Raw genomic sequence first — 22876 nt, forward strand, 5'->3', positions numbered from 1 at the left:
TTTAAGGTTTTATCTTTTATTTGCTTGTCATGCTTTTTAATGTTTCTTTTATATGCTCAACGTCATTTTAAATGAGGGCTTTGCTGCCAATGATTTTAGAGTTTAAATAAAGATAATTATTATTAATTATTATAATAGTACGTCTGTGGAACTCCCTGCCCAGCCATCTCAGGACCCCACAGACTGTGGATGCTTTTATGAAACATTTAAAGAAAAGAGGCTTTAAACTTATTTTAAGTACTCCTTTTAAGAAATGTTCAAGTTTGTTTTTACTGTGTACCTGTAGCACTTTGAGATTTCTTGAAATGAAAAGTGCATTATAAATAAAATGCATTACTATTATTAGTAGTAGTAGTACTTGTACCTTTGCTAAAACAGCATATTCCATCTTTGAGTGGTGTAAAACACAAGTTATTTAGTATCATAGTTGTGAATAGAGATCTTATATGTAGGAAAATATGTGTTGTTCATGTTCAGAATCCACATCAAGGGCTAAAGTCTGATTCTAAATCCACCCTGAATCACTTTCCCCTCCCTAAGCATGTGCAAGAACCCACAGAGCCAAGGGAAACAGTGCCAGTGTTATGTTTTTCCATTCTCAGCTACTGTAGAAACATGGACCCCACTCCATAAACAGACCTTTCGGTAAAGACCATAACATCAGGATTTTTGTTTCAGGGTGTTATGCAAGAATGATAGTACTCTTATTGTTATTGCATTCCATTCCTAAATCTCTCACACACTGATGTCCCCAAAGTTTTATAATGGCTGTTTTTCCAGAAGGATTGCACGCATCCAAAAATTCATCCTGCAATTAACGAGGTGGAAATAAAAAAGAGGCGGACCAGACTTCCTTTCCATTGTGTTCCTTTATTACCATATCTGCGGAGATAACTTAATCAGGAAGCAAAAAATATACCAGACAATAAAGTACTAAAAATCTGAGATACAAATAACCCCCCAACACAGACCACCCTGAGCCCCCCCAACCCTCCTTCTCCTCCTCCTCTTCCTCCCTCGTCGTCCTCAGTGGGTTTATGTGGCGTATCGCTTCGTCCACTGTTTGGCTGTTCGGTCATGTTCCGCTCTGTTAGTCGTGTACTGGGTGGCGATGCTTCCCACCAGGGGATCAGCTGAGTGGAAAAATGGGGTCAAAGTTAAAATCATCAGACACTAAAGGGTTACAACATTTTCTTCTGCTCAAGTTAAACCTCCACATCTCAGAATCAGTCTTTCAGTGATGTCTGTCGTTATTAGCAGAGTGGGTGATTAAAATCAGACAGGTGACTCACATGCTTTTAATACAGCAGCACACACATGTTCAAACACAGAGGAAAAATTTTAAAAACTCCCCGTCTGCTTTCACTCTTGCACACCAAGAAATTCTGTAAAATAGAACAAGTATGCCCGGATTACGCAGAGTTTCCTGTCAAGATGGCACCGACTACATTTACCAGCATGTCACACATCAGCCTCAGGTTTCTGTTGTTCGGTAAAACCACAGATAAGTGCTCAGTGAGGCTGAAAGGATGGCTCACACATCATTTCTCAAAATGCCCTTCAGCTCGAAGAGTGTCACATGTGTTTCTGTTCCTCATGTCTCCATTTAGACGTTAACATGAAGGTGACAGACCAGAGAGTGGGTGAACGTTCAACTGAAGGAGAAGAAGATAACAGGAAGAGAAGATGGCAAAGCTCCCCTAGAGCCTCCATCTCCTGTTGAATACAAGTTTTATTAATTTAATGTTTTTTTAAATATATTTGAATGTTTTTTTGGTTGATGTTAAACTAATCTTTTTCATTTAACTAGTCGGATTCAATGCCATTCATTTCTTATTATTATCATTATCTTTCATTTGTATCCCCTAGAGCCCTATCTCCTGTTCTATACATGTTTTATTAATTCAATGTTTTTCTTATATATTTTAATGTTGTTTTTATTGATTTAAACTAATCTTTTTCATTTAACTACTCAGATTTAATGCTATTAATTCATTATTCTAATTATTATTATTATTATTATCTTACTAGAGCCCAATCTCCTGTTCTATATGTTTGATTAATTTCGTGTTTTTTTTTAAATATATTGTAATGTTGTTTTTATTGATTTGAAACTTCTTGTATTTATTTTTGTATTTATATATATTTTTTTTTTAACTACTCAATTTTAGTGTTATTAATGTATTATTATTATCTTTAACTTTTATCCTTTTAGATAATTATTTAAAAATATTATATTGTTAATAATATTTTAATGCTTTAATTTATTTATCATTTTTGTACCTTTAATTTTTTTAATTACATATATTTTATTTTTGTTGGTGTGCATTAATTTTGACTTCAAAATCCATATTTTTGGATGTTAATATGTTTTTGCTTTATTCTTAATTTCAATTTTTGCTCTTTTTTTATTGTTTTCATTCGCTGTAATTGCACTTTATTTGTATGAAATGTGATTTATAAATAAAGTTTGATTGACTGATTGAAGTGGTGACAGTTTGGCGACCTACTTGTTGAATTCTAGACACATATAGTTATATATAGTCACAGTTTTGAATGGACAGATAACAACGGATCAGCCTGCAGTGAGGAAAGTCCCTCCAGGTGCTCTCTCACGTCATTGATCCTCTCTCAGTCTTACCTGGGTTACAGTCTGTGAGCAGGGAGCAGATGGACAGCAGCACCTTGGAGATGGTGAGGGCGGGGCTCCAGTTGTCCTTCAGGATGTCCAGGCAGATCACGCCCTGACTGTTGATGTTGCAGTGATAGATCCTCGTACGAAAAGTTACCTGCAGACACACGAGCACGACAGTTTAGAGTCAGGGTTTAAAAATACATCACAATGTTGCTCACGGACAGATATAAACCATGACAAATAAACAAACATTACGTGTTCTGTTACATCTGATGCTTCAGGACAGACTTTATCATGCACTAAGGAGGAACAGGTGTAGGTGTTAGCATGGCTTTAAATTAGAGCTGCAACAAACTAGAAAGAGATCATGTTAGAATTATTTTGTTAGATTTGATTAATGTGATTAATATATCTTTATTTTATGCCTAAAAAAACGATAAAGAAAATTATAAAAGTGGGACATTTGATAGACTCTCTGTTTCCTTTGCAAAATGAAAAAACAACATTTGTAATACACAGCATCTCTGCAGCTCTAAAGTGGTATCATTATTTGCTTTTTCCTTGTCCTATCCTCTAAATAAAAGGTGTTAAAAGCCCAGGAAGTAATTAAAAAAGCACCTTATCATACAGTCTATGGTTGGCACACATAACATCAGCTATTAAACAACATAAGGTTGTTTAGTCCTGTCATATATTCAGACTGAGTAGAAACACTGAGTGTCTCACTCACTGGCATCACTAAACCAGCAGCCACTAAATAACACAGTGTACTGTGTGTGATCTGCAGGGTATGGGCGCCCCCTGGTGGTGAAAAGGAGGTACTTCTGATTTAAACAGCTAATACCTTCTTTAAAGGGCAGCTTGCTTTGTTGTTACCTGTTCACGCATGTGTTATAAATGATTTCCTTTAAGTATGGTTTAAAATTCAGGAGAACAAGTTGTGTGTTACGTGATCTCGCTCATGAGGAAGTGAAAACACGAGTCTGGAAAAGTTGAGCTGTGGAAACTCTCAGCTGGAGTAAGAGGAGTTGTGGTGTGTGTGTGTGTGTGTGTGTGTGTGTGTGTGTGTGTGTGTGTGTGTGTGTGTGTGTGTGTGTGTGTGTGTGTGTGTGTGTGTGTGTGTGTGTGGGTGGGGGGGTGGGGGGGCTCACAGATTCAGACTTGAGTAACAAACAGTTCACATTCAGAGCGTCAGAGTTTAAAGGCTGAGTGAACCAAAGACACACCAACACTCCACGACAGGCTGCTTCCTGCTGCTGTTTACACTCACACAGACTTTCCATTCTCACACACACTCACACAGTCTCTCTCTCTCTCTCTCTCTCTCTCTTTTGCTCTCTCACCCTCTCTCTCTCTCCCCTTATCTCATTCTCCCCGTGTCCTTCTCCCTCTTTATATCTCTCCTTTTCTCTCTCCCCTCCTCTTGCCCCCCTCTGTCTTTCTCTCCCCGACTCATTTCTTATCTCTTTCTCTCTATCTCTCCCTTCCTGTATCTTTCCCTCTCTCTCTCTCTCTCTCTCTCTCTCTCTCTCTCTCTCTCTCTCTCTCTCTCTCTCTCTCTCTCTCTCTCTCTCTCTCTCTCTCTCTCTCTCTCTCTCTCTCTCTCTCTCTCTCTCTCTCTCTCTCTCTCTCTCTCCTCCCTATCACTCTCATCTTTATCTCTCACCCTGCCCCTTTCTCTCCCTGACTCTTGTTTCTTATCTCTCCACCTTCTTGTATCTTTCTCTGTCTCCCTCTTTCTCTCCCCATCTCTCCCTCTTTCTTTCTTTCCCCCATCTCTCTTTCTTAGCCCTTTTCTCTTGTCTCTCTCTCCCTCTTTCCCCCCCCCCCCTCTCTCCCTTTCCCTTTCTTTATCTCCCTCTCTTTCTCTCTCTCTAATACGCAGAGGTAAGCGTCTGAGTCAAACCGACCTGTATGATTCAGGCTGAATTCATCCTCCTGTTTTTAAAGGTTATTATGTTTCGTATCAATCCTCCCTGACACGGTTTGTTCATCACACTGAGAATGAGATTTATTAAAACAGATGCTGACTGTATTTTTTATGACCGTCATAAAGGAGCAGATTTCTTACATGAAGCAGCTTAATTCAACCAAATAATCCAGCTGGACTGATATGGATTTTAAATAAAACAACAATGAAGAGGTTTTTAATATGAGGGGAAAAGACAGACATCTATGGACAGTGGACGTCTAGACTTTAGTGAAGCGGTTATTAAAAAAGAGAACCACACGACAGCAGCAACATTTGAGTCTTTTGTTCACATAGTTGGGATCCGTTCAGGAATGTGATCTGTGTCTAAACAGCAGAGGGAACGTTTTCCAGAAAGTCCTGTATTGTCGGGGTTAGGGTTGGGCAGCAGGTCGGAATGTACTGTGCCAGATTTGACAACGCAGTTTCCATCACGGGAGTTATTTAGGGCAGGTTGTGCGGCGTGTAATTGCTGGACTCTCACGTGAGCGTGTGAATTGAGGTGTGCTTTAGAGCGCTGTAATTTGGTCAGACGTGGAAGAGGAGAGGGAAGCTTTAAATACAGCTGAAGCTCTACAAACAGGAATGAGAATAACTCCAGAGTGTCTCACATTAACTCAAATGTTTCAAGTGTTTTTCTATTATTCTGATAAGTATGTCCTACAGCAAAGAAAAGCTGCTCATCTCTCAGTCGAGTTCAGTGAACACAACCAGAGTCATGGCTGCTGACCTGACAGCTGAACAGGAGAGCTCTTCAGAGTGCAGATTAATGAAGAGTTGTCTGGAAGGGAACAGTGTGAAAGAAAAAAGGTGCACAAGCAAAGATGACCGCAGGATTGTTAAGAAAAATCGATTCAAAGACTTCAGAGAGCTTCGAGAGGAGTGGACTGAGACTGGTGGACGCACAGACGTCATCAGGAAAGAGACAACTGACTCATTCCTCATATCAAGCCTCTCCTGAACCAGAGACGACGTCAGGATCACGGTACCCGGGCTGAGAAGAAAAGAACTGGACTGCTGCTCAGTGGTCTCTCATCTTTCTCTCTCTCCCTCTCTTCCACACCAACCTCTTTCTCTTCCCCTCTTTCTCTCCCTGATTCTCTTTTCTCATCTTTCTCTCCACCTCTGTCTTCCTGTATCTTTCTCCGTCTTTCTCGCCCTGTATCTCTCTCTCTCCTTCCTTCTCTCCCTGTCTCTCTCTTTCTGTCTTCATCTCCATGTATCTTTCTCTCTCTTTTTTAGTTTCGCTCGCTCTCTGTCTCCCTCTTTCTCTCCCTGCATCTCTCCCCTTCTTTCTCTCTGTCTCTCTCTCCTTTTTTCTCTCCCTGTATCTCTCTCTCTTTCTTTCTCCCCGTCCCTCTCTGTCTCCCTCTCTCTCCCTGACTCTCTCTCTCTCTCTCTCTCTCTCTCCTTCCTTCTCTCCCTGTCTTTCTCTTTCTGTCTTCATCTCCATGTATCTTTCTCTCTTTTTTTAGTTTCGCTCTCTCTCTGTCTCCCTCTTTCTCTCCCTGTATCTCTCTCTCTCTCTCTCCTTCCTTCTCTCCCTGTCTCTCTCTTTCTGTCTTCATCTCCATGTATCTTTCTCTCTTTCTTTAGCTACGCTCCCTCTCTCTCTCCGTCTTTCTCTTCTTGTATCTCTCTCTCTCCTTCTTTCTCCCCCGTATCTCTCTCTTTCTTTCTCCCCGTCCCTCTCTCTGTCCCCCTCTCTCTCCCTGTCTCCCCCCCTCTCTCCATGTCTCCCCCTCTCTCCATGTCTCCTTCTTTCTCCCTGTCCCTCTCTGTCTCCCTCTTTCTGGCTCTCCTTTATTTATCTCTTTCCCCTCTCTCCCTTTGTCTTTCTCTCCCCTTCTCTCTCTTTCTTAGCCCTTTTCTCTTCTCTCTCTCTCTCTCCGTCTTTCTCTCCCTGTATCTCTCACTCTCCCTCCTTCTCTCCCTGTCTCTGTCTCACTCTCTTTCTGTCTCTCCTTTATTTCTCTCTTTCCCCTCTCCTCATATCAAGCCACTCCTCTACCAGAGACAATGTCAGAATGAATATACCTTTCAGAAGTCAGACATTTCTTTATCTTAAAACCTTTTTTAAATTTAATTTTAGGAAATATTCTCATAATTTGAGACGCTAGATTTTTCATGCACTAAAGACTAAAATCCCCAGAGTTATAACAAAGAAGGTTTGAAATATGTCACTTGCCATGTAATGGCTGAAGAACATATGAAAGTTTACAGAACTACCAAAAACAAGTTCTTTTGAAGATATTCTAATGAATCCTGTCTGAAACCTTTAAACCTGTAAGACCTGATGCTTTTGTTTTCAACAGCTTACATTTTTGAAATAGTATAGTTCAGCTGTTTTGAATGAAGAGTTCAAATTAAAGACATCAACAAACTGACACTGATGTAACCATCACGGGCCACAGGTTAGGAAACTTTAGTCAGCATCTGTTTTAAAGTGAGAAGGTTCAGAGTCAAATAGGAATACATAGTCCTAAGATCAGTACCTTGGGGGGTTTGAAGGGATAGTCTGGTGTGAAGGCGATGTCCAGAAAGAAGACTCCTCCCTCATAGACGGAGCCCGGGGGTCCCAGGATGGTTGACCGCCACTCATAGATGTTGTCTCCTTTGGGGCCAGCACTGCAGGGAGGAACATTTCATCAATGACAGAGAACACAAACTGAAGAACCAAAAAGAGACACATCAGGACCATCTTTAATATTAATTAAATGCATCATGTAAAAATCAATAACCGGACATCTAATCAGTACAGGCAAGAGGAAATAAAACAACAAACTCTCTCCTACTACAGATAAATAACTTCAGACGCAGGGAAAAAGTCACATCAATGAGAGCATTAATAATAAATGAATGAAGTCAGAGTCGTTCATGAGCTCTGTGTACAAACTAAAGAAACACGGCACATCTGAAGATCACTACACCACAAGACGTCTCAATGAAACCTGACGCTGAGAGGATCACAGGGGGAGCATTACAGGAAGTCTTTTACTGTCTTTGACAAACAAAAGGAGATCCAGAGCGGCCATGATTCAAAAATCTGAATATATATTAATAAATCCGATCAGTTCGGATTAATGATCATGAAACATTGATTTTATTTTCCTTTAAATGTGGGATGAAGAAAGTTTTTTGTCCCTTGTGCATCATTCAGACGATGCTTCAGATCCTCAGAGACGTGTCCATGTGTCATGGTCTGTAATCTGTATTGATTTCCCCTCAGAGCAGACCGGCCTTTATCCCTCTTACATGCAGAACATGTGGTCCAGAACACCTTGGGGTCATGAATACCAGACATAATAGTAATAGTATTGATCCAAACTCTTCAGGGGGTTTCAGGGGGGGCAGATGTTACACTCTGCTGTGCTTTTTTAGATCAGCGTTAACGCTGGTGTTTGGCAGAGTTTCAGTTCCAGAAAATCCGCCCCGAGAGAAGAGTTTAAGTTCATTAACTAAGCGTTTAAAAGAAATGACAGATGAAAACTTCCACCACACGAGAAGAGTCGACTTCACAGAGGTTGATTTTAATGATTCAAACACACACACACTTCCCCTCAGCCTCAAAGCACCAATAAAGTCCTGTCTGTGTTTATGACAGGACTTAAAGAGATGCAGGAGTCTGGATCAGGATCAGTTAGTATCTTCTGTTTCATATCAGAGATGTAGTTTGAGCTTTATCACATATAGTTATGAAGACTGGTGCAAACATTTCACTACTAAAGCGTCATGGTGTTTACGTTTAAACCCAGATGCAGCAACCGTTTTAGGGAATTAATTCAAGATGAGACTTTAAACAGCTTTAAGTTACCACAGCACAACTTCACATAAAAGCTAATCTCTGTTTCTACAGTTTCTACATAAAAATGCAGAATCAGTGGGCATAGACTGGGGTTTGTATCTGAGGTGTTTCCATTTGTTTATCAGAAATAAAGCAGGACCTAATCCTGCAAAATGAAGGTCATGTGAAATGATCTCTTCTCAAAAGCACTTTAAATATTCACACAGTGGTGATGTTTCCTTATTTTCTTATGCTTTTGTGACTTCAACCTTTTTATCTGCTTTTTATTTTTATGTATTTATTTTTTATATAACTAATTAACATTTTTATGGGATTGTTTATAGTTTTATTATTTTATGTGCGCTCATGCTTCCTTTTTTCCTTTTGCTTTTATGTGACTTCACCCTTTTATCTGCTTTTTATTTTTATTTATTTATTTTATTTAACTAATTATTTTTAATTTATTTTACACTATTTTATCTTTGTTTAATCTTGATCTTTTTAGGGAGCCTTTTTAACATCTGGCAATGGACTACGGACGTAAACTAGCCTTTTGGCTAACTCTAGCATAATTACAGAAGTGTTAATTAATATGCATGGTCCTTTTAAATAATAAATAAAATAAACATTTTGATTATTTATTGTTGTATTATTTGTTTTTTTCATTTATTATTTTAATGTTCTTAATCAATCCTTTTCTTTTTTCTCTGATGTGACATCTTCTTGAAACCTTTTTATTGTCCTTTAATGCTTTTATTTACTTTTCATTTTTTTTTGAAAAACCTCTATAACAATGATGTATTGGTCTACTGTCTCACCACTTAATTCTGTATAATTTGCGTTCTTTAAATCTTTTGCGTTGTATTTTGTTTTTGCATTGTTAGAATTCCTACACTCCTCTGTGTCTGTCAAAGGTTTATTTAGTCTTCCAAATCCTGCCATGCTGCGTTTGTCAAAACACTTAACAATTGGTTTTAAAGGTGCTATACAAATAAAGTTATTATTATTATTATTATTATTTGGAAACAACCCCTATATTCCGTATTAGGGATGTCGCCTAATGTCCTTGTCGTTCAAACCGAACACAAAAAAACAACCAATAGCAGAGCTAGCACCATCAGCCTTTGTGCCTCCTTGCAGGTTAACATCCACATACCTGTGCTGGTTCCACATTACTCTGGTCCAGTGGTCATAGGGGAGTCCAACCAGACACATACGACTTCATCTCCATTTTCAAGAACAAATTACTGCCAAACCACACCACGCTACCATCTATCATCTGTGCTTGTTTACATCCAGGTAGTAGACCATTATAGCATTATGGCAGTAGCCATTATGCATAGCTACAGGCTCGTTGGCTACAGCTTAAGCCTCATTTATACTTCAGGCCCTGTGATTGGTCCACTCAGCAGCATTGTATTCCCCGCATTTACAGCCCTTGTGGGATTCAGCACATCCGCCGTGTATTTCATCTCCTTCGACATCTCCTCTCTATTCGTCCCTGTAATCATGTCTGTATGATAAACAGCAATATGTATCAGCTGTAGATTAACAGAACACGCTCTGAATCGCTGTGGAAAAGTAAACAGAGATCGTAGCGGCGCCTGAAACAAGCGATCAACTATCAGAGAGACCATACTGCCCTCAAGCGTTTCAGCAGAGTATTGCTGCGCGACACGGACACATCGACGCAGAAGTATGTGGTGCTCACGTCTGGGTCCACAGAGGTATAAACCAGCCTTTAGAAACAAGATATGATCGACATTTCAGACCGACAGTTATAAAAAAATATGAACAACTAAGTAATTCTGATGCCTACAGGCGAGGTTGATGATGTTTAATCGCTACAGCTAACTTTAGAAGATACACAGAAACAAACTGCTAATCACAACCTAATGCTACTGGTGGAAATAGTTTCAATTATTCTGTTTAACACTTCTGACTGAAAGCTTAATAAATGGGAGGATTTGATACTTTTCTTTGTCATTAATGAAAGTGATGAACAGTCTTTTGATGGTGTCAATTGAGGCCTTTTTTTGGCATGTTTTATTTCAACCTGGTTTTTATAAATAAGTTAATTTCCTCACAAAATAAATGACGTGCACCAAATTCAAGCACTTCCCACACTGTTGATGATACTCTGAACATAACCGTCTCAGGTGAATACAAGCAGTCTGCACAATAATCAAATTCAAACTATATGATGCAAAACCAGGAGGAAAAGTGCAACCACTGCTCCTGATTCATTAATATAACTTCTACAATAACAACAGGTTAAATTTGAGCACATTTCACACCTTGAACCTCTTTGTAATCATTAAATACATTATCACATACTACAAGGAACTCATTTCAACCTGGCTTTTAATCCATCATGTTCTGGGCAGGTCGTATTTAAAGCTGTCACACTTCACTGTTGTAATTAGGCGTTTCATTATGAATTTGCCTAAATGGCGCGAGCCTGTCGCTGAAACCTGCTGCTGCTTTTGTCCTTCATTGTAAGAACTTCCAGCTGCAGTCATCCATCTCTAATCCCATGATTTAAGCCATTAATTTAACCAAGAACAACATAATCTCAGTGCAGTCATGATACAGAGGGAACCACGAATCATCCTGTGACTGTCGTTCAAAGCTTTGCTTTCATTCCTCACGATGTAAGACGGGAATTTACAGATCTTTGAACACGGCTGAATCATGAGTGGGATGGATTTCTCTGTGTTTTGTGTCCTCGTTTTTGTCTTCTAAGAAGCGGAAACAATGCTTACAGTTAATCAGGGGCCGAAATGACTCCTACATTGTGCAAAAAGACACTTCACACCAAAAATCCTCTCCTCCCGCCCTCATGGAAAGTGGCGTTTTGAAAATGTAAGCATCGGTCTGAAGAGCTAATTTCTCTATCGGCACACACTGTACAGGGGTGAATGTTTATACAACGCAACGTTCCAGAAGATATTACTACTATGAGTTTTGCCCATTTAAGGACATGACTGACTTGATTGACAGGCGGGAACACTGTAGCTGTTGGCTAGGAGGCTCAAACCCCGCCTCTTTACCTCACACTAGCTCGACAGAAGTTTGGTTGAGTTTCACATTTCCAATATGGCTCCCGCTGACCATTGGCTTCAAAACAGCGCTTCAGAAACAGCCGTTTTGCAGCTCATCTCCACGTTTGGAGAGGTGCATCATCTGAGAAGTGAGCAGGGGTGGATTCTGATGTGATGTGGTTTGGGGTATTGTTGTCACACTTTTAGAAAACACACTTCTTTGCTTTCTATGTGAGAGTCTGATGAGAAGCTCTTACGCCTGTGTGCTTCAAAATAAAGCTACAGTGAGCAAAAAGGTTAGCTTAGCCTCGCAAAAAGACAGCAGATAGAGGAAACTGCTTACCTCCAAAGATATGTAAAAAATTGTTTGCAAACTATTGGCTGTATACGAGCAGAAGCAAGTATGCAAGTGCCTTAAACCTAGGTTCTCTCTAATGGCCACACTGATTTAATAAATTGCTGCAGAAACATTGCTGCAACGTTATAGTTTTGGGCACTTAATGCCTTTAATGTATAGGACAGCTGAAGAGAGGCAAGAAATGTGGGGAGTGGAGAGCGGGGGAGGACATGCAGCAAATGGACGAGGCTGGAATTGAACCTGCAGACACTGCGACGAGAGCTGCAGCCTCTGTATATGGGGCGCGCACTTACACAGGACTTCCACCAGATCAATGACCGGTCCGTCTCCAATCCGCTGAATTCCAGCTCCGTGCTCTCTGGCCCGTCAACACCCACTGGTTACGTTTTCGGAACGCAACACGGAGCAGGACCGCTCGACTGCTGGAGTCATGTGACCAAGGCTTTTTTTTTTTTTTTATTAAAAAGAAAATCAGTAAAAATATTTTTTTTTTACTGAATCAACGATTCTCCTCCTCCTCTCTTTATCCATATTGTCTTTATCGTCCTCTGAAAACATTACACATTATGGACATCCATTATAAACACCTCACAAAGTCTAGTTTTATCACAATACATCAGAAAATGATCTTTATGTTGGGAAGCAACCAGGGGCGATTCTAGGATCGGGTGTTTAGGGGTGCTGAGCGGGGCAAGATGCATTTCACTGTCTTGTACATTTAAATGCAATTTCATTCCCACATTTGTGAAAGAAAAGTCTAACACTTTTTGGGAAAGTCTGTGACTAAACCATGAAATCTGATAAAGGTTATTTAAATGCTGAGCCACAGCAAAAGAGAAATCTTGATTGGATTGGAATCTTAAAGAAACATATGATAACCCTAATGTCTGGGGAACTCATGTTGATACAGCAGCTCCTCAACATATACATAAACAGTATGGAGCCTATGTTTCTGGAGTAAACCAGCCCCCTATAGTGAGTACAAAAAATACCAAAAATTGACATTGGAGTGAAATTTTGGACTTTCATTTGAAATGCAAAGCACAACCTGTAAAACACGGTGGAGCTGTTGTATTTGTGTTGTTAAAATATTACGTTTCAACCAAGTGCTGCATGGTTTGAAACTTTTCTAGCTTGTTAAAAAGGACATACAGCAGTCCCTCCAGGATTTCGCGGGATTTTTTTTGTGATTGTTTATTTTACATTTACGACGGTCCCTGAATGCACCTCGCAGTGACAGAGGCACTTGACAGGCAGTTCACGGCACTCTGAAGTGAATCTGCATCTTTGATGATTAGGAGTTGATCAAAACTTACTAAAGGTGTCTGATGTATCACCAAACTGGATTAAATCAAGCTGTAGACGGGAGCTTTTTACGGTGAGAGCGGCAATAACGTCAAACCTCAAATAGTAAACAGACGTCCCCCGGGTGTGTCTCTGTCACTAACGCACACCGTAAAAATCATCAATGAAGATGAGACAGATGCATGGAGGTGAGGAGAGCTGGTTCATAAACCACACCTGCTGCAGGTAGAGACCAAGCTAACACTGAGCCTCTCAATCTATAAATAACAACGTTGTCATCGTCACTTGTCCTGCCTGCTGTCCTCTCTTTTCACCCGTTCTCTGTGCGTGTTTTGTTGTTGAAAAGTGCCGATCAAGTGAGGACTTACGTTTATGTTCCTAGGAAGTCAAATTGATAACAAAACCGATGACGTACAGGGGCTGAGGTTAAGGTAATTGGTCAAAGTTGCGGGAAAGTTGCGGTGATTGTATAAAATTGCAAGGACGCGAAAAAATCGCGCTGATTGGTTGAATTTGCGTTGATAGTTGCGATCGCGAAATCGCAACTTCCTGGAGGGACTGATACAGTAAAAAAACAAAATCAAAAATCTCTTAAATTTTAGGGGTGCTGGGATTCAATTTAGAGGAGCTTCAGCACCCCCAAAACTGGAATAGAAACGCCTCTGGAAGCAACGTTTTCTGTATGTGTACATCGTCTCTGTTGGCTGCAGGTCTGATGCTTTCACATAATTTAGATGCAGCCAGATTAAGCTTAATCTATCAGCCACCCTCAGATTATTTGATGGCAGTTTAGTGGAATAAAGTGTGTCTGATCCAGGAGCGACATGTTGCAAACACAGGTCTGGTGTGATATTTCTTGTGTATCCTCACATCGTTGTTGAAATCCTGAACGAGATAATTGCACGCCTCTTTCTGTCTCAGATCCAGCAGCAGGCGCTCTATGTGTTGAAGTACAACATCTGTAAATGTCATGTGCTTCCCTGCAGCAAACAAACAGCTTGTTCTCTATAAACAGACTGACGGACAGATTGCTGCCTGTACGGTGACAGGTAGACAGAACAGAATCGTGAGTTTCTTTTTCCACAATCAGAAGCTGATGTTTTAAACATGAGAGACAGTCTGGAGAGAAATGTCAGCAGCAGAAACAACAAAACCTTAAAGCAGAGACGGCATGTTTCTTTTTTTTTGAAGGAGAATAAATAGGAAGCAGATTTTTTTCTTTCCCAGTAAGCAGCAAACATCCAGACGGTGTTGATTTTTGGTCTGCTGTGGCCTGAGGTAGCCCGTTTGATCTACTGAGCCAGTCTACTGTTTTTCTTTTTCCTCCTTTCACTGAGAGGTCAAAGGTCAGGCTCAGCTGCAGCACAGTGCCGGCAGCAGGGGGAGATTCGGTGATTCGCCTCGGGACGCAGCAGGAGGGAGGACGCCCGCTGCGATGGGAGCCTGAACCCAGACCGTCCACTTTTAAAAGATAATCTTTCAAATCCTGGAACTACAGAAAACCCGAGCTGCAGACGGTCAGTCTAACCAAAGTCCTCATGCTTTATATCACGAGTAAATTATTATTCTTATTACTGATTTATCTGCTCAATATCTTCCAGAATAACCCCTAAAAACACGACATTTTCAGATTATGGTTTCAAAAAAAGCTGCCTCATACACGACAAGAAAGAGCTTTTAAAGGTTTGCTTTGTTCCTGGAAACAACAATTATTTGATTTACCTTTTTTAAATATTGTTAATTTTTTGAGCTCATGGAAAATTTGATTTAGTCTTCAAATGAACATGAGACAATTTCACACCTCAGAAAACGTCAAAACTGCAGATTTTTGCAGCCTTAACGATGAGTTTTAAGGTGCTGTGACGATTCCTCAGCTCCAAAAAGGACTCCATTAACAAAGATATTAATACACTTGAATTCTGGATCTTTACTTGATAGTACTTGAGACACATGAGAGTGAGAAACAAGACCCTATCTGCTGGTTTTGGCTCATAAGAGGAATACTGATGAGAAGGTATAAACGCAAAATCAACAATGTCATTTTCAAAAAGTTGAATAAAGGAGCTTTAACTTTGAGTTGAGGTGTTATTGTAGTTGTAGGTCTAAAATCTGTGTCAGGAGAGAAGGCTTCATGAAAGAACTTCACCCACCTGCAGTTTGGCGGAGGGTCCAGTGTGATGTCAGCCAGCTCTTTCTGAATCCTGCACACACACAGAAATCAAAGTCAGTCACTGTTAAACATGAAAGAGTTCAAACATGACTCTCACATGGATGCCTTTAAATTCCAGTCAATCATCATGATCAGAAGAAGAAGATGAAGAAGTAGAATTAGACCTGTCACCTGTCATGCTGAACATGAATGTATTATCATGGCATGTCATTCAAATTTGTATTGATCATAAATCTTTTTGAATTGTTGATGAGATCCAGGGCTGATACTGATGTTTATGAAACATTTTTTAAATGTTTAGTTGGGTTTTTATTTCATTTATCTTCCTTTCTGTGCCAGAGAAAGAATAAAATCTGCATTTTTATCTGCAGAAACATCCCTGAAGTGTCTTTGCATGAGAACAAATTCACAAAACAACCCTCCATAGAGCTTAAAGCTTCTTTCAGCCATTTCTTTTTTTTTTTACAGAAATTAGAATATGTTGGTAACTCTTTAGTAAAATCATTTCAAAACACGTTAAAAATATTAAATGACTACCTCTAGGGTTTATTTAGCCCATGGGTTCTCAAAGTGTGGGTCTGGACCCCCTGGGGGGTCGTGAGATGTCTTCCAGATTGTGTTTTTTTTTAAGTTATCTAAAAATAGTACATTTTACCCATTATAGTAAAACATATGTAAGTAAGACAAGTTAAGTATATGTTTTTTTTTTTAACTCAGCCCTGTAGGGGGACCTTGAGTGCTAAGAAATGTGCCCTTAAATAAAATGCATTATTATTATTATTATTAAATATGGGCAAAAAATAGAAGCTAAACTTGAAATAAAACCTTAAAAATAGAAAATGTAATGAGTTTTCTGCCTTTCTTTTTGCCAGATAACTCCTAAGTTTAGGGTTAGTGAACAGTGAATTATCATAAGCATCAGTAGTAGTGGGTTAATTCATAACAGCACAGGAAACACAGACACATGCTCATATAGGTAGGCTAGATTTCTACAGACTGGCTAAATGAAGCCACATTAAAGCTGGGGTTGGTAGTCTCGGAAAACCAGCATGACTTTGAATGTAGCTTTTCCTCAGGACTCCGTCTAACCCCTCCCCTCCTCCCTCGGAGCTCCTCCAAAACGACGCCCCCCTGCTCACATGCACGAGCGCCGCTGATTCTCGACCATATGATGGTGACTGATTCAAAACCGGTCCTCACCAAAACATTATCATAGTGAAAGTTAAAAACACAAATAAACATGGCTGCTGTTAGCACTCACAACTATCATGCTAGCATTATCCAGTTGTACTGGTGACACGATATCAGGAGAAAAGTTATAACACATATATAATACTGTAACAGATCTACTGTTTGTTAAACGTGTTCAGTGTAGATGTTCTTAATTCCTACAGTGTTGACGGTCAGTGAAGGCATCAGGAGAGGTGTAGAGTGTGTGAGCGGGAGAGAGGAGAGGAGAAGTTCTTCATTCATTCAAACATTGATTGTTGTTTTGTTGGTTGGCGTGATCACGGCCGACAGTGACCGGTTATTAAAACTCAACGTGTTCACGAATTGGCTCGTCATCACTACAGCATCCGGACAGACGCTACAATACATATATATTTTCTGTAGGACTTACTGAACGTCATTAATTATTCTGCTGGTTGGTGAGAGCTTTTTAGACTCTGATCCGGACTACAGTCCTGAGCAAAGCACCTCATCAGGTCAGAGGGGACAGGCCCGAGGACGAGCGAGAGGGGCAATAAATAGAGTTAGGGGAAGAAGAGGCAGGAGACGGGGACTCGGAGAAGTGAACGCCGGGGAAATGTACGCGCAGGAGGAGGGCAGAACGGCTGGACGGGATTTGATTGGTTTAAAATTTGGGGAGCCAAAACACGGTGATTGGTTAGTGTTTTCCCAGGTTCACTCCGGCTGTAGATAGCAGGTTTTTTTCACTCTTTTTTAGGAACACATCATGTAATGATTGCCATCAGGACATAAAGATCATTTTAACCAGTATGACAAAAAGTGTATCTAAATCTGATTACCAACCCCAGCTTTAAATCACTTTGAGGGACAGTGGGGGTCGCAAGTCTTTGGGACCTCTATTTTGGGGGTCGTGGGCAGGAAAGTTTGGGAACCCCTGATTTAGCCAACAACACAACTTCGTATTCAAGTATAATAAATCTCACTTTACTCATACAGCCAAAGAAAAATATCTTCATGTAAAAGTTTTATAATTTCTGTGGTACAACCTCTTGAAATGTCACTTGAAAATATGTTTATATCAGGCCTCACTTAGGTCCAGCCATGGCCTCTTCTCTTGATAAGCAGCTGTCTCTGAGTGTGTTAACTGTTCTTGTCGTGTCCGACCACAAACAACCAACACAACATAACATAACAAAGAAACATGCAGCTCTGCCCCTGGGTCATCTCATATCTCATGAATGAATCAGTGCATCCCTCTCATCTATTTAAATACTCTGAGTTATGTATTTCCTGTTATTGCAGTAACAGTCTAATATCTTTAAAAGCAGAGAGGAGGTGAGAGGTTGTGTTCTGTTTTCAGAGGTAAAAGGGGAAGTTTGAGGAGGATCTGTGATCTGCGTTATGGTCTGTTGAAGTCTGTGTGTTCATCTTCTGGTGTTTTTCTTCCTATATGACATCTGGCACAGATGTTGAGCAGGGTACTGAACGTATTGAAAAAGCACTGCATGTTCTTTCAACGTTTATGACTGATGCTTTTTGTTTGCTATCCAACTTCACTGCAGTTTCCCTGGAAGTATGACAAAGTGGCTTCAAAGAGAAACACTGTTGTCAATATATTCATGAAAGAAACTATGAAATGCATCCAGTCTGATTTAATTATTGTTGAAAGTATTCATGAGGCTTTATCCTGAGGAAAATCCTGAATGACATTCATCAGGAGGCCATTAGCTTGAAGTGTGATATTGGAGGAATCAAACCTGCCTGATTGTGAGACACACTCAGGAAGACATCAGGACTGATTGTTCTGTTTCAGTCTTAGGTTTTATTTTTACCTTTTGGCGCTGGTGGAAAGCAGCTTGGAGGTCTTGCTCATGCTGGCTTTGCTCTCCCGTTTCTTTTTGCAAAGCGAGTCCCTCTGTCTGGTTTGGCTGGAGGAAGGCGGTGATGAAGAAGAGCTGGTGCTGGCACGCGAATCCTCATCCGACATACCGGTTTGGATTGGAGAAGAGCCGGGACCTGAGGCAGAGAGGAAAGCAAAAAGACACGAGATAAGTCAAAGCACAGCTGTGAGAGGTGGGGCTGATTCAGGAGGATTTTTAACAAGCAGATGCTAAATTGTCCTCTGAGTGGCCAACATTACTGAGAGCTTCCATCACTCACAAACAACTTTCACTACTTAGAAACAATCATTTCCATCTTTTATAAGCAGCTGATAACAAGCAGACAAACTCACTTCTACTTGGATATTTCTAATCATCTATTACTGTGATTGAGGGCAGAAGAAGTCATAAATAGAGCATGAAGAAAAGTCAAAATTGGGAGATAGAAGGTCAAAATGATGAGATTGTTGAATTCTGAAATAAATATATGAATCATAAGAGAATGAGTTGTTTTGCATGGAAGTTATCTGAAGCCTGCGTAGTTTTTATAGAGCCACAAAGTTTTTTAGGTGATGGAAAATTCAAAATAGTGATCTTACTGTCGAAGCATGGGGATATGGCACCATCTTATGGAATGTTTACAATGCAAAATGAAATTATAGTCAATATTTCAGAATAACTCCCACCAATAGAGTATATATATATTGGTGGGGTGTGTAAGTTTGAATTATTCTGATCCAAATCTTATCTGCTACCAGCGATTGGCTACGTTTACATGAGACTTTTAATTCCTCTTTAATTCCGAATTAAGATTAAATCCTCTTTAAAAAGATTTTAAATGACCTTGTAAACACCTAATTCCGAATTAAACTTAAATCTGAAGTAAGTGTCTGGTTTATTCTGATTTTAAATCCGAATTGAATAATTCCTCTATCATGTTTACGTTCATTCCGCTTTAAAGTAACCCCGGTCGTTCTGCGCATGCTTGTTCCCTTGTCCTGTCGCGATGACGCACATATTCCGCACTGGCGGGCACATATTCCAGGCTGAGGTAGAGCAGCTGTTGCACTAACCGGCTTTGATTCGTCAAAGTCCGATCTTCTGCCTCCCTTCTCCGGTCCTCTATCTCTCTTCTCCTCCTCAGCTGACGAAAGTGAAGCAGTATGTTTGTGTCAAGCTGCTTATTCAAAACTATAATCAAAATCAAAGTGAAAGTTGTACTTAATGTGTGGTCTTCCATGTTGAAACCGAAAATAAAAGAAGCAGGAACTGGAGTCTGTGTTCTTCCTGCAGACGTAAATACATCACGCCCGCCCCTGTCCAATCAGAACCCTTCCCAACCCCCAGACCTTAAGAGGAATTGAATAAAGACGATTAAACGTGTTTTCCATGTAAACCTCAATTCGGAATTACTATTTCCATGTAAACACGAAGGAGAATACTTTAAATCCGAATTATTTAATTCTGAATAATTAATTCTGAATTAAAAAACATCATGTAACCGTGGCCAATGTGTGCCGATCGTGACACGAGCTATCCAGACTACATTTGTCTTTTGTACCAGGTTGTAAACATGTTTATTTCTACTGTAAAGATCGTCTTTTTTGAATTGGTGTGTATGTGGTTTCCGGTGCTTCCAGAGCCAGCCTCTAGTGGACACTTGATGAACTGCAGTTTTTAGGACTTACACATTGGACTCATATTTTTAGACTGGAGGTTGCCGCTTGAGTTTATCTTGTAGCAATAATGAAGTCAAGTGCACACTGACACATGGTAATTAAGTACTGGTTTGTGTTAGCTAGTTAAATGTGTTGGTGGTGGTGGCCCCCACAACTGAAAGTGGCAGCGAACAAATCCCCTAAACTTGAGTCCACCTCACTTGTTCTCAATTAGGAGTCTTGTGAATCCAAACTGCCTCTCATTAGAGTGTTTTGCTTCACACTGTAACACTATGTCCTTAATTAATGATGATGACATGGTGGAGGGGGTGAATCTGTTAATAGAGGCACACATCAGTCAGACGTCTTCCACTGAAAGCGAACTGACGCGCACGAATATTCGCCCCCATTCATTGTGTGTTCAGAGCGGTGGGTTCGCTGCTCAAAGCGAACAAGCTGGTGGCTCAAATACTCTCTATCTTTATGGTTCATTTTAAATAAAAGAGCTCCACATTGGAAAGCTTTAAGGTTGTACAGACTCCCAAATACATGCCAACAAGTGAGCAGAGAGAACAGGCGAGCGCGAGGTTAGGCGAAATGCTGTAATGGCAGCGAACACTCAGGCCCCAACGACTTCAAGGGACACGACTACTTCCTGGAATGGCGTGGTGTAAAGCTGCTTGCTAAGCATCCTTAACAAGTGAACACAGAGCCCTGTTACCACAGTGGATAGAACAGATACAGTTAGTCTTTGTGAACACGTATAACATTAAGGTTATGGAGGCGTTAAACATGGGAGTCTAGGACGTATTAGAAGACTTTAAAAAGGAGAAGGACTCGTTTAAAAGGCAGCAGCCAGGAACCGATCCGTTCCAGCACATAGCCGGGGCCCGTTTTCCCTGCGTTTGTTTGCTTCTCTTTGCTGCGTATGAAGCGACTAACCGGGTCCAGACTTCACCTGGGAGCAACCACAGGCAGCACACCGACCCGGACACTCACACAGCTCGGTAAAATATCGACCTCAGATCATGGATTTTGCTCGCTGATCAAACTTACCCAGTCTATTGTGTCTGGACCTCCGCCACAGTCTCGGCTGGCTGGTGCCTGTCGCCCTCTGCGGTACGGAAGTAGCCTACCGCGGCTGCAGTGGGCTGTGCAGCACCGGTCCTACTCTGGAAACACTAACAGCCTACATCATAGGAGTTTTAAACTACATTAATCACACATGCACACATGCACATGCAATAAGACTTAGTGAATATGTCTTATTTTAAAACATGAACAGCTCACACTCATGACAAGTTTGACTGCACACAGAATAATGTTGCAACAGGAGGTTGAACTTGTGAACTATGACAAATGACATGAGATATTTAATCCAATATTTCACCATCAAGATAGATAGATAGAGAGACAGACCTGTACATACACACACCACAGAGAGATTCTAACCCTATTCTCTATGATTTATTGAATGTACTATTTTATCTTGAATAAGCTTTTATATTAATTGTTGTAAACTCTTGTTGATGTTGGGTTTGCATGAAATTAAAACAGAACAAGGCAAGGCAGCTTTATTTGTATAGCGCATTTCATACACAAGGGCAACTCGATGTGCTTTACATTAAAACATTAAAGCATTGGACACACTAAGACAAGCATAAAAGAACAAAATTAAAATGACAAATATAATAAAACAGAAAAGAAAAGGAAAATTAGAAATATATTAGAAATTACATGAAAATTTTAATTTAAAGTGAGTTAAAATAATCTAAGGCAGGAAGGCAGTGGCAAATAAAAAAGTCTTAATCTTTGATTTAAAAGAGGTGAGAGTTGGAGCAGACCTGCAGCTTTCAGAATGACTGAACACTGCTTCACCATGTTTCGTTCTGACTCTAGGGACTGAAAGCAGACCAGTACCTGATGACCTCAGAGGTCGAGGTGGTTCATAAAGTAGTAGCAGATCAGCAATGTATTTTGGGCCTAAACCATTCAGTGCTTTATAAACCATCAGCAGGATTTTAAAGTCTATTCTCTGACAGACAGGAAGCCAGTGTAGGGATCTAAGAACTGGAGTGATGTGGTCTACTTTTTTGGTCCTTGTTAGGACTCGAGCAGCAGCATTCTGTATGAGCTGCAGCCGTCTGATGGACTTTTTAGGGAGTCCTGTAAAGACCCCGTTACAGTAGTCTAGTCTGCTGAAGATGAATGCATGGAGGAGTTTTTCTGCATCCTGCTGAGACATGAGGCCTTTAATCCTTGATATATTCTGAAGGTGATAGTAGGCTGACTTTGTAATTGTCTTAATGTGGCTGCTGAAATTAAGGTCTGAGTCTAAGACTCCATCAAGGTTTCTGGCTTGGTTTGAACATTTCATCTATGCAGATTGGAGCTGAGCAGTAACCTTTAACCTTTCTTCCTTGGCTCCAAAAACAATCATTTCAGTTTTTTCTTTGTTTAACTGAAGAAAGTTCTGGCTCGCCCAGTCATTGATTTGTTCAATGCATTTACTCAGTGTTTGTATGGGACTATAATCCCCTGGTGATATGGTGATGTAAATGTGTGTGTCATCTGCATAGCTATGGTATTTTATTTTGTTGTTTCTTATTATCTGACCTAAGGGAAGCATGTAGATGTTGAATAGCAGAGGCCCCAAAATGAAAAATCCATCTATATCACCGTCTGTATCTTGATTTTTGATTTTGATTTTGATGTCTTTCAATAATAAAAAACTAAAAAAACACAAATCAGTCAGTTCCATTAGCAAGCACTGAAACATTTCAATTTACATGTTTGAAAAGGAGTAGGAAGAAGTTCAAACTTATCTAATCCTACCCCTTTATTCACTGTTTTCATGCATTATACGAGTGCATTCCCAGAAA

General features: G+C 40.2%; 1 protein-coding gene across 1 annotated transcript; it reads right to left on the reverse strand.

Annotated features, from left to right (window-relative positions):
- Window positions 1-850: 850 nt before the first annotated feature.
- LOC117822661 (ubiquitin-conjugating enzyme E2 E1-like) lies at window positions 851-21181 on the reverse strand. The gene is made up of 6 exons (XM_034697509.1): window positions 21051-21181; window positions 18289-18472; window positions 15246-15296; window positions 7100-7232; window positions 2642-2789; window positions 851-1133 (listed from the first exon to the last, which is right to left on the reverse strand). Exons 2-6 carry the CDS (start codon window positions 18441-18443, stop codon window positions 1036-1038), a joined length of 585 nt encoding a protein of 194 aa, XP_034553400.1. The 5' UTR covers window positions 18444-18472; window positions 21051-21181; the 3' UTR covers window positions 851-1035.
- Window positions 21182-22876: the final 1695 nt, after the last annotated feature.

This window comes from Notolabrus celidotus, chromosome 12 (genome assembly GCF_009762535.1).
Source record: "Notolabrus celidotus isolate fNotCel1 chromosome 12, fNotCel1.pri, whole genome shotgun sequence".
NCBI lineage: Eukaryota > Metazoa > Chordata > Actinopteri > Labriformes > Labridae > Notolabrus > Notolabrus celidotus.

Bases quoted from the DNA above. Each gene is read 5' to 3' on its own strand.
- LOC117822661 (XM_034697509.1), bottom strand. From the start codon at position 18,443: ATGTCGGATGAGGATTCGCGTGCCAGCACCAGCTCTTCTTCATCACCG. The intron at 7,233-15,245 runs GTGGGTGAAGTT...TCCTCCCTGCAG, and splicing joins GACCCTCCGCCAAACTGCAG to TGCTGGCCCCAAAGGAGACA. The intron at 2,790-7,099 runs GTACTGATCTTA...GTGTGTCTGCAG, and splicing joins ATCCCTTCAAACCCCCCAAG to GTAACTTTTCGTACGAGGAT.